The 12,194-nt window shown below is 34.7% G+C and overlaps 1 protein-coding gene across 1 annotated transcript; it reads left to right on the top strand.

The window, feature by feature from the left end:
• Positions 1 to 1,956: 1,956 nt before the first annotated feature.
• Positions 1,957 to 2,718, top strand: LOC103951753 (probable E3 ubiquitin-protein ligase RHC2A). Its single transcript, XM_009363198.2, has one exon. The coding sequence runs from the start codon at positions 1,957 to 1,959 to the stop codon at positions 2,716 to 2,718; it is 762 nt and encodes a 253-aa protein (XP_009361473.2).
• Positions 2,719 to 12,194: the final 9,476 nt, after the last annotated feature.

The raw sequence follows: 12,194 nt of genomic DNA, 5'->3' as shown, positions 1-12,194 counted from the left end.
TTATATACAGGGAAGGTTGCCATGTGTCTGCATGATTGATGTGTAATCACATTAATCTGCTTTCTGGATTATCAAATGAATCGACTTTGATGTATTAATTCTCATTAATATGAACAACTTTCCTTTTTTCTTTTTGTTGGACTGAGTAGATTAATTGTCAAATGAATCGACTCCGGTGTATCAACAATTAACCGACTATGATGAATCAATTCTCATTAATATGAACAACTTTCCTCTTATTTTTTTGTTGGATTGAGTAGATTAATATGAATAACTTTTTTTTCTTTTACAAACCATACCGTTAGTAGGTTAAATTGTTAAATATTAGGGAAGAGGGAGATCGGTGAGGATTGAAACCGCACCAAAGTGAATAGACATTATTAATTTCCATCGTTATGATAAAACGTCATCTGCATTAATATGATAACTTTAAAGTCCTCGATTTGTTTAGTACAACCATATTCTTTTTCGTTTTCTCATCTATGGAATATATCTTGTTTCTTTGTTACAAAATGAACCTGGATATGGTTTTTTTTTTTTTTTTTTTTAATTAAGAAACCTGGTTGTAGAAATATATTTTTCTGATTAAACATATTTTGAGTTGCAATTATCAATTAATGGGATCATTGCTAAACTTTTTAATGAGTGTATTTGTGGTAATTGATATATAGTCTGTTAATTTTAGAAAAGAGCATATTTTCTCCTTTTCTTTTCTGTATCTTCTTTTCATGAGTGCAAGTCTCGGCTTGGTGAATGCACCGGCCCCTTCCAAATTCAACCTCCACTTGATACCCTGCTAATTAGGTTTCCTTCTATGTTAGTCTACAGACTTCAACATTAGATGTTACCACTTGAAATACGAAATCTGGTGTATAGGGATTTTATATTGTCGTTTAACTTTTCTTGAAAAAAAAAAAAAAAATTATATATCCAATTCTGTTTTGAGAAAGAAAAGTCCAACTTCTACAAAGAATTAAGGATAATGCTTCTCTCATTCCCATAACGAGCATTGTCAAATTCTTCGTTCATATGAAAGGACTGAATCTTCAAATTAAATATTTTTTTTTAAGATGCTTTCATGTGATAGTAAAGAGAATGGACAGTTCTAATTACGATGCTTATACGATGAAATGGTGTCATGTTAGTGTGGAAATAAGGTTTTCCTCCTTGATGAATAAGGTAAGTATTGTATTAATATAAATAAAAATAAATAAAATTTAATTGACTACTATATCTTGTTTTACGACTTATACGTGGCTTAGCTCAAAGTCCCAACTAAAATTATACATAGGTTTTGGGAGTAATTAAGATCATAGCCTTAGGAATAAGCACTTCTAGCAGATTTTATCAAAATAGGAATAAGGTAAACTTCCCACAGTGAATGCATGAAAATAGTATACAAAATGACGACACCAAAACCTAATAATAAGGGTGTTGAACATGTAAATATATCCAAAAAGCCTATTTGCTAAACCACAACAAAGTTACATGGAATAACCACGCAAAGATATGAACTGTACTTATAGATAATAGGAAACAAGCATTTTAAAATACGGATTCTCACAGAAACATATTGGTGTTCACTAACGTACCCCTCCGGTTCAACGAAAAAAAAAAAAAATAAATAAACATACATACATACCCCTCCAGACGAATTCCTAGTTGTCATGCGCACGGAAATTTGTATTTTGAAAACTCAGCACAAAGACGAAAAAGAAAGAAACCACAAAAGAGGAAAGAGTTTTTTTTTTTCCGTTTTTGTTTGCTCTATGACATCCCACCTCATCCAAAGATTGAGAAAATGATTAACTTTTATGGAACATACAGACATGCAAATCATCAATGCTCGCAAACGGTATAGGAAGGTTAAGAGAATGCAGATTAAGTCCTCAATCGACTTCTATATCATTTCAAATCAAACTAGGGCAAGAAGAAAAACCAAATGTCCTTTTGGCCATGGCCAGTCACGGAAGGGAATTAGTGGTGGGTGAGCCTGATTGTTATACATGGATTCATGGCATTGATGAATTAGAAGACAGCATACAAAGCACGCATTTCGTGATGTATATCAAGGCGACAATCAGACGCCAGCAGCCTAGGGTTTCAGAGGAAGTGGAAGAAGAGGACGCAGAAATAGAAGAACACTTTAGTGTGAATGATGCCACAATGGAACTACAATTTGACCCAGACAGTACTGACATGGGTATTCTCATTTCCAACACACTTTCGGGCCTTCATATTCCTCTCCAGGCTCATCCACCCATAGTAGCTGAAATATTATATAAAGCCTACTCCTGGGCAACGGATAATGATAGTTATTTTCCTCCTAGTCGAGAGGTTTTTCATATGGGGGTGTACGTGGAAGTTAGCGTTTATCAGACATACCTGTCAGATATTGGGGACACTGACATGGACGTGTCTGATACTGGGGACACTGACATGGACGTGTCTGATATTGGGGACACTGACATGGACGTAGAGGATGGTGGTGATGAGCCTCAATTTGTACCGGCAAGTAAATCGTCCATTGAGGAGTTGGAGAGGACGACAGTCGAAACCTCAACAATGTGTTCCATTTGCAGGGAGGAGATGATGGTTCGCTCAGAAGCAACTCGGATGCCGTGCTCACATCTTTACCATGGAGATTGTATTGTGGAGTGGCTGCAGAGAAGCAGGATTTGCCCGTTGTGTAGGTACTCCATGCCTGCTGATGAATGATGATAGAAATTATTGTCATAATAATGAGTCGAATTTGATGTGTTTTCTTTGGTTAATCTGGTTATCTTTCTTCCCAATTTATTATGCATTTTGGTCTTTCTGAACCTAATTATGTTTTAATATTTGTCGTACAACAAAATTCTTGACTGCTGTGATGATAGAAAGATTGAGATTTTTATGAATATTGGGTTGAATTTGATGTTCATTATTGGTTAATCTAATTGAATATTTCACTGCGGTCACTTATACATATGAGAAGTGATTTCCGCATAACCGTTTTGTATGCAAAAATCACTTCTCATACTACAATAGTACCAATCTAGCCCTAGCTAATCCACTGAAAGTCACCACTTGATATTCATTTTCACTTGTAATCGAGAAATCTTGGGTTTGATTCTTGTCAATGACAAATTCGAACAAAATTATATATAACTAGTTCATTGTGAGGCTTATCCCACTCCCCCACTCCTTAGTGTAGATAATACTGTATGTATTAAAAAGATATGATAAAAAAGCCAACCGTAGAAGAAAGCAAACTTATTAGGGTTCCAGAGAGAATAATAGCCCCAAGAGGTTGGAATCCACATGAAATTACTCTGGTGAAAACTAAGAATTGAAAAAGATACTTATCATTGAAACAAACATTGCAATCTTTAAAGACATGAAAACATAAAAAGGGATGGAGAAAATGAAAGGGTTAAGGATGATACGGGAAAAAAAGCAGACATGAGAAAGAGAAAAAAAAAAAAGGACTATAAGACATGAAAATCCACAATATTTATTTACCAATAAAAAGCATATATAATCAATTGTCTGTTCCAACAGCAAAAAGATTTAGGCAAGTTACATAAAATGCTGTACTTAATACAAATTAAACCAAGTTAAACGTTTAAAGCTATGGCCACAAAGCAACTTAAACTTTAAGCCAATCATCTCCAGAAACTTCAAACTCATCTGACCGTTCCTTCTTGACATCATCAACCTTCTTTTCCAATTCACTGTTGGCAGACTCCTTCTGTACATCATCAAGCTTCTTTTCCAATTCACTGTTGGCAGACTGGAGCTTTTTCTGATAACTCTTCCGTTTCTAGTCAATCACAACAAAAAAGAAAGTATAGGTTATGTAATGCGTAGACGATTCATGGTTCATCAATCCAAATCTTCCCAGTTACAAATAAAATAGGGAAATTAATTAAACAAACCTTTCATTCTTTCGCCAAAGATGCGGCCGATTCATCAGCCTTCTTTTGCTCTAAATAACCGTCCCCATTCTGAAAGAAAAAAGCCAGTACATGAGCTCCCACGCACTATATGATTCTTTTAGGCCAGAAAGCTCCCATTAAATAATAGTTACATATAAGATTATATAGTAAATAAGCTATAGTTTAAGAACAAGAAAAGAACCGTTTCGTGCAGTTGCATCTCCATCTGTGCAAGAGCTTTCATAAGATCTATCTTTTCAGCTTGAGTCTGTTCAACCAGAAACGTAAGCTCTAGCATTTCAGCTCTAATCTACTCAGGCTCTTTCTGCTGACATTCGTTACGCTCAAGCTCTCTCTCAAAATTATTTTAAGCTCTTTGTTTAGGTCAGCTTCCCTCTCTAGCTCAGCCATTTTCTTGGTAAGCTCTATGTTCTCAAGTTGTTTCTTTCTTTCTCCCTCTTTGTAAGCTTTGATACTTTCTGCTCAAGAGCTTTATTAAGGTTAACCTTTCAGCTTTAATCTACTCAAGCTCCTTCATAAGATCTTCATTTTGAGCATTAATTACTCTCCTCAACCATTTTCTCAAGCTCTTTCTTCTGACATTCATTTTGCTCCAACCTTTTCTGAAAATCATTCTCAAAGCATGATGAATATATATATATATATATATATATATATATATATATATATATGCGATTTCTCTCCTCACGCTATTTCCTCTGAAATTCAACAGTCACACAATTATCCGGGTAAGCATTGTTAGTCTAATCGAATATCAAACCTCATGACTCATGATAATGTCCTCCAGTTCTAGTTTATGGCAGAGATGTTGAATTGTAATCTTGTCTTGGCCCAAAAATAATTGATCCGGCCCATACACAAAGAAAGATCCATGCACATGCTAGAGAATTCTAGCAAAGTTCAAGTTGGTGGAAGAGTCTAGAAGAATGATAAGGATTCCACCAACATACAAGATTAGTGTAGATAATTCTAGCTTAGGAAGGTAGTGGAATTATCTAGATATCTCTAGCATGATGTTTTCATGCTTCTCCAAGGTTCCATCCATGCCTATAAAAGGAGAAGGCATCCACACCATTTGTAACAACCAAGAGAGCAAGTAGCAAGAAGTGAGAGTGTCAAGTAAGAAGTAAGAAGAAGCAACAAAGCTTCCAAGAGTGTTTGAGTGTTTCCTTTTGTACTAAGTTTGTGAGTGAATAAAAACCTTGTGTAATACTTTGAGAATTCTTTTTTTCTCTTGCCTATCAATTCCGCTGTGTTACATTTTTCTTTGTGAGATAAACCTCTCCAAGTAGTGAAGCATTTTTAAACCCCAACAAGAGACAAGTCACTATTTGAAGAGGTTTTAGATTTTCAACGTCCAATAAAATTGTTTGTCATTACGCTATGCATGCATGGTTGATTGAGTTTTAATTAGATTCAATATAACCATGTAAAAAACGGTAGGTCCTTCGGTTATGTCCGTTATTATGATCTATACTTGGATGCATACTAAAATACACTTATGACCATAGTCAAAGTCCAAACCAACACTCAGGTTTATTGGAAAAGAAATCATGCCTAAGAATGACAATGCAATCTATTATTAATTTTAATCCTAAAATAAATTTATGTAATTTAATTGATGTTAACTTGAGAGGAAGAACGATACCAGCTCTTGCAGTTTCATCCCAAAACGTTCAAGGGATTTCTTAAGCTCGGCCTTTCCGGCTTCCTTTTGCCGAAGCTTTTTCGTAAGAGCTTCCTTTTCAGCATCCTTCTGTTCTATCACGCTCTTTGTTTTGATCAACCTAACTCTGCAAATCAACCAATTTATTGCTAAATGCCTTCTTATCAACCTCGATCTGCACAAACTTGTCTTCAAGATATTCCTTTTCAGCGTCAATTTTCTCGAGAGCTTCCTCAAGCTCTTTCTTTTCAGCCTCAGTTGTCTTGAGATCTTCCTCGAGCTCTTCCTTTTTAGCCTTAATCTCCTCAAGTTCATCCCTAAGCTCTTTCTTACGAGATTCGCTCTGTTCAAGCTTTTTCTCAAGATGTTCTTTAGTTTTTTGTTTTGATCAGCTACATTTTGCAGCTCAAGCACTATCATTCCAAGCTGTTTGTTCATCTTAGCTTCGTTCTGCAGCGGTGCAGCCCAATAAGTTTTTTCCTAAGTGTCTCCTTATCAGTTTCAGTATGCGGAAGATTTTTCTGAAGTTCATTAACATCTCTCAAGATGTTTGGTAAGCTCTTTCTTTTCGGCATCACGCTGTGAAATAATTTTCTTAAGTTTCACGGTTTGTCGAGCTTCAAACTTCTCACTTTTCTCAAGCATTTTCAAGTTCTGCTGGTATTTAAATTACCCGCTTGACAACATAACATGAAAAATAAAACAAGCTAATTATCTTTCCTGCCCTTTTCCGAGGCAAAGGCAACATGGGTAATCAGAAACGTAATTACTTAAGAAAAAGTTACTCACCAAAGTCCATATATCTGCTGAACTGCATGTAATGCATGTCTTCAATCCTATAATACAGAATAAATTGATGAGTAATGTTATTCATACTATGTTTTTGTACCATATTTTCATACCATCTTATAAGACATTTGATGTAGACAGCCATATTATTTGAATTAATCAGATTTTTAAATTTAGTCATTATTTAATAAATTAATAATTAAGAAAAACTAGTTAATTAAATGATAATGATGATCGTGGTATACGAGGAGTCTTTCTCCTTCCTTTCTTTGGTTTTGCAAATTTTTCAAATGATGTGACTATCCACATCAAATGCCACCTAAGGTGGTATAGAAATATGGTATAAAAACATGGTATGAATAGCATTACTCTAAATTGAAACAATCCAAGTAATTAACCACTTACACCAGTTCAAGATATATATATATATATATATATATTTATTTATTTACAGATGTGTATGCATTTTATGAAATATAGATGCATTCATTCTAAAAATTACTGTATATTATGTAAATAGTACTTCAGCGAAATTTGACAATTAAACAATCAGGATTAAAAAGTAATACTTATTTTTATGTATTATATGTAGTATCAAAGAGACAGGTGTAAATACACTTGACATACATCATTTACGTATAATGCATTGAGTCTTGATTGGGGAGAATAACTAAGATGTCACAGCTATATCATCATTGTGGCATTGCGTGCCAATCCTACAATGTTATGTGAGGAAACACTAACACATCACATTGTCCTGTTGGCAAGCGAGGTCATGATGATAGCGTACCCGTGCCATACCATATTAGGCATTCTCCAGTTTGGTGCTCGTTTTATGCCTAACCAAATCATGATGAGACTGAATGCATAAAAAGGCAACGAAATCGTACGATTTCTCAACATGGAGAAAGTTTCGCATCTATTGATGATCATTATAATTTATAACTCATTGTACTAGAAAGCTAGATCAGGTAAAATAGAAAAACTCCATAACATAAATAAGTGGAAGGTGTCTCTCAAGCCATCCCTCATAACACCTGGGGGAAGAATGATCAATTATAATATATCATGTGTAAATTTATAATTCTACAGAAACACTGAAAAAGCTGGTCTAGCTAGGGTTACTTGCTAGGGTTTCAGGACCATCGGAGGTCCAGTGGGTTAAAAAAACTGGTCAAGGCAAAGGTCAAGTTAGTTTCTGAAAAATGGTGTCTTAACACCATTTCAATTTTAAGCCATTCTTCTCCAGATTCAGTGATTTCAAATACAAGGGAAACACATTCAGATATCAAATATCATAATAACTAAAAAGCATCCAAACTCACTGACTTGATATCATTGAAAATCTCAACTTCGACTTGCTGATTAAGATTTCTCATGTTTCTCAACCCAAACAAGAAAAAAAAAATTAAATACCGAATTTATAGTAATCAAAATCAATTAGAAAAGAAAATGTGATGTCTTTGGCTAGTTCTATGCTAACAAAATTACTTAGAAAAACAAATTTGTTGTTTCAAACAAATAGGATAAATTCATACCACTCAACATGAAATATATGTATACGTACGTATGATATCTGCATAAAATAAAGATTATGGTATACATAAGAACTTACGCGTGTAGTATAACTAGAGGAAATTCAGCACTCACAGTAACAAGAAGAGTCAACCTTGGATTTCGTCCTTGTTCAAGGTCGAATCGAGAGAGCTAGGGTTTTGGGTGTGTTCTCTTATGCGCGAACCCTATAAAAATACAGGTCTTCATTTTGTGTTCTTCTACATAACTTGGGAAAAGGGTTATATATCCAAGCTAACTACAATTCTAATTAACTATGGTAAACAAAAATGAAATCCCATAAAATAAAATAGAGCAAAAATTAATATCCTCTTCATTTTTTTTTATCGATCCCTACAATACTGTAAATAAAAGGCCTTGCCAAATGCCAAAAATTATTAATAAAAGTAAGTAAATTATTTATTCCTTTATTCTATTATTTTTTTTCCAATCTCAATCACAAGTGTAGCATGTATAGAGTCTATAGACTGCTAGTGAACTATAAACATAAATTTGACATAAATAAAAATTGATTTGGGTTATTTGAAAGGCATAGCCAATTGCCAAAATAATTAATAAAAATGGTATTTTTTTTGTTACAATATTGGCAATATGTCAAATTCATGTTACAAATTTTTTTTTTTATTAGACGTGATTAATTTAATTATAATAAAATATAAACTGCAATGCGGTCGTTTCAGACTCCTTCATAATACTAAAACAAATATTAGACGTGATTATTTGATTATAATAAAACAGAAACTATAATGCAGTGTCTAAATTCATGAGACTGAAGAACGAAAATTGCAATTCAGTGTTTGGCTGGAATTTAATTAAAACATGCCAAAATCAGATCTGTAGAAATTTTATTCCTAAAACAATTCCAAACGGCATGCGTTGTGTCATTATGTCATAACCAATGGTGGGAGATAAAACGGATTCAGAGATAGCACTAGTAAGATAACTAACCGCCAGGTAGTCTTGATGAATATTCAAAGAGGATAAGCAGGATTGGGGATAAGGAGTCCAGCGGCGGCATCTGTTGCTTTGTAACAAGGAATGGCTTCATCTGGCGAAGCCAAACAAGGTAATTGGACTCGGTGAATTTGAGAAAGTGGGTGGTGTTGGGACCGGGGAGGGAAGAAGGAGAAGAAGAAGAGGAAGACATAATGCTGAAAGGAAAAAAGCCCTAGACCTAGACGCAGGGATGATAGGGAAAAAAAGAGGTTGACGTTGGGGAGAGAAAAGAGAACCCCAGGACGTAGTTATCAGAAATATTATTCCTTAATCAAATGTGTATACAATGCTTACAATATATAGGGTATTAGATAACCCATATTTGATGGGAATTTAAATATAACTAGCATATGAGAGAAGAAGAGAGCGAGAGAGAACATGGAAGTGGGATAAAGAGAAGAGAAGAGAGGTTTGTTTTTTATATTTTTTTAATTAGAGATATATATGTAAGAATTACATGCAGGTGATGTTTAAAAAAAACAAAATTTTGGTTGTTTGAATTACATTATTGCTCATATCTTTTATTTATGTTTGCTTTTGATTAAAGGGTTAGAATAGTAATTCTATCGAATTTTGGTTGATAATGAAAATTCTATTAATATATATATTAAGGAGAAGAATCTGGAGATGATGAGTATACTTTTAACATGATCACTCTTTCGTCCCTCATCCCAAACCCCTGAACTAGTAAACTCTTTCTTCATCCAACCAAAAAAACCCAAGAAATCAACTTCCATGTTCCAACAACAATACCCAAATTATATTGAAAAGAAAAAAAACAAACAAATTTGATCTCTCTTTAGCAATCATGGTTGCTCACCCCAACGGCTCCAAATTATGAGCTGCTGCTTCATGCATTCTCTTAATTTCTTTGTGTATAAATGCCTATTTCTTTCAGGCCCCATTTGCTTTCATCGATCTTTAAGTTGGGCACAACAAACTATCTTCCATTATCACGTGAAACGTATTCAAGCACTTAGAATGATTAATTGAATTCATTTTCAAGAAACCACTCGCAATTGTTAATTATTAAATTCGTAATCAAGCAAGAGTTTTGCAGAGAGTCATAAAACTCAATTGTAAACCCAATTACCATAAAGAAATAAATAAAAAATTGTAAACCCCTAATTTCTTATTCTGATAGGCCTCGTTGGATTAGGACTTTGTATTGTTTTCTTGGGTTTCCAAAGAGAGATAAAAATACGTGGCGTACCATCCGTGTTCCCGTCATAACTAAAAATTTCTCAAAGAAGAGAGAGAAAAAAGGACTAGAGAGGAGAGAGAGAAATAGATTAAGAGGGAAAAGGATCCAGTCCAAATCTCTCCCATCAAAGGCCCAAGAGCAAGTGATCTGGACCATTGAAATTTGATCTAATGGTTACAATTATTATAACTTTTAGAGGAATCCCCTGTTTGTAGCCGTTGAATCTAATTTCAGCAGGCCAGATCACTTGATCCTGGGGCTTTGATGGGAGATATCCAGACCGGATCCTCTTCCGATTAGGACTGCCAACTGTTGAGACTGGTTTACAATATTACTAGCATAACATTAAGGTTAGCCTAGTGTGGCATGCAATGTACCATCCTTCTCAGCTGCCTGCTAGGGTTTAGATCTCTATAAATAGGCAACTCAAAGGAGAAAAACGATCATCACCACTTACGTCTCAGAACTCTCTTAAGTTTTTTTTTTTTCCTCTCAAACTATTTATGACTTAGGCATCGAAGCCCCTTTGGCAGAGACTTCTTTTTCTAAGCACAGTTCGATGAAAACAACAAATGAGATTTCAAACTTACAAATCCAGAAGATGTAAAGTGAAATGGCAATGTAATTTTTACATCTCAAAATTACCTCTCTACATTGGAGATGCTCTTTTACGTAAACTTGGTCTACTTTAAGATTGTGTAGTTATTAATGTGGCTTCGTTAATAGAGATTTTTTAGAGGTATCAGGAAAATTTTAAACCAGCCTTTTCTTCAAAAGATAACTTTTGAACCATATAATTTGACTCTTCGACTACGTTTGGATATGGGATATGGGAAAGAAAGCTTGTGAATGGGAAAGTGTTGCATTTATGAAGGTTCATCTATACGGCGCAAGGAATATACTGGTGTGGTTTCAGAACTTACCTTTGTTGGAAAACGGTGGAAACTCACCAGGAAAGTGCTCCGTGTCAGAGCCTTTGACTCAACGACTTAGTGTTCAAGTTTCGCGCGAAACAAAGCCCAAGGCTACGTTCGTGGTGACAAGGGGAAAGTGATCGATATGCTTAGGAAATTGAGGTGTTGACTTTGTGGTTGTTTGAGACAGACGAAAGTGGGACGAGAGAGAAGGGAGAGAATGAGGGAGGAGAGAAGCTGCGGGAAAATGAAAACAGTGGGTCCCGTTAGCATGCAAACTAACGCGGACATAAAATATCAAGAGTAGTATAAATTTACCAAAATACTTTTGAGGGTTGTTTTATTAATATCTCATATATTGTTGATAACATTCCACATACTCAATACACTTCAAATTTGCTTTTTCAATTAAAATTTATTTTAATGCACACCATATTACTTCCAATAATATCCTCACACTACACTCTCAACATAAACTCTACATTTTATACTGACAATCCACACTGTTTTGTGCATAATTCAAACAATTATTCTAGATATGGTGATGCTTTTGGGTTCTGCATGCACAGTGGAGCTCATCATCCCTTTCCTAGGCAATACGAGCAATCGTCGCTTCCATACTTTTCTGAACATTATATTGAAAACAATCCTAATCCACATGGGCTTTTACCCGCATAATGGATTGTTTCACCATCCTACTTGCCCTTCTATTGCTATGAAAAACACCTGCAAGGTCACAATATGAGATGGTCAAGTGACCTTAATCCCCAAATGGGAAGCTTTGTTCATTCCCATCCAGATAGGGTGGTGTTAACCGGTGGTGGCTGGTCATGTCTTCCATTTTCTAGTGGTGCTCCTTTTGTTTATGTCAAAATTATCATTGCATATTAGGGCTTACAAGTTATTTAAAATGTAGAATGTATTTAACATTGTTTAAGATACCAATAAAAAAAAAATTACATTTGACTTTCAAATGCGGTAAAATCTTCGTTATATCTCTCAATTTTGTCCACACACCAAAAATGTTTTGACTTCATAAAAACATCATTTTCATGGAAAATAATAAGGAAGTATAAGCAGCACATCAGGAATTTTGGAACTACATGTTG

Source organism: the organism of the source record quoted next, unplaced genomic scaffold, assembly GCF_019419815.1.
Source record: "Pyrus x bretschneideri cultivar Hongxiangsu unplaced genomic scaffold, Pyrus_bretschneideri_v1 Contig24, whole genome shotgun sequence".
Classification (NCBI taxonomy): Eukaryota; Viridiplantae; Streptophyta; class Magnoliopsida; order Rosales; family Rosaceae; genus Pyrus; species Pyrus x bretschneideri.
This window is presented reverse-complemented; position numbering and strand designations above follow the sequence as displayed.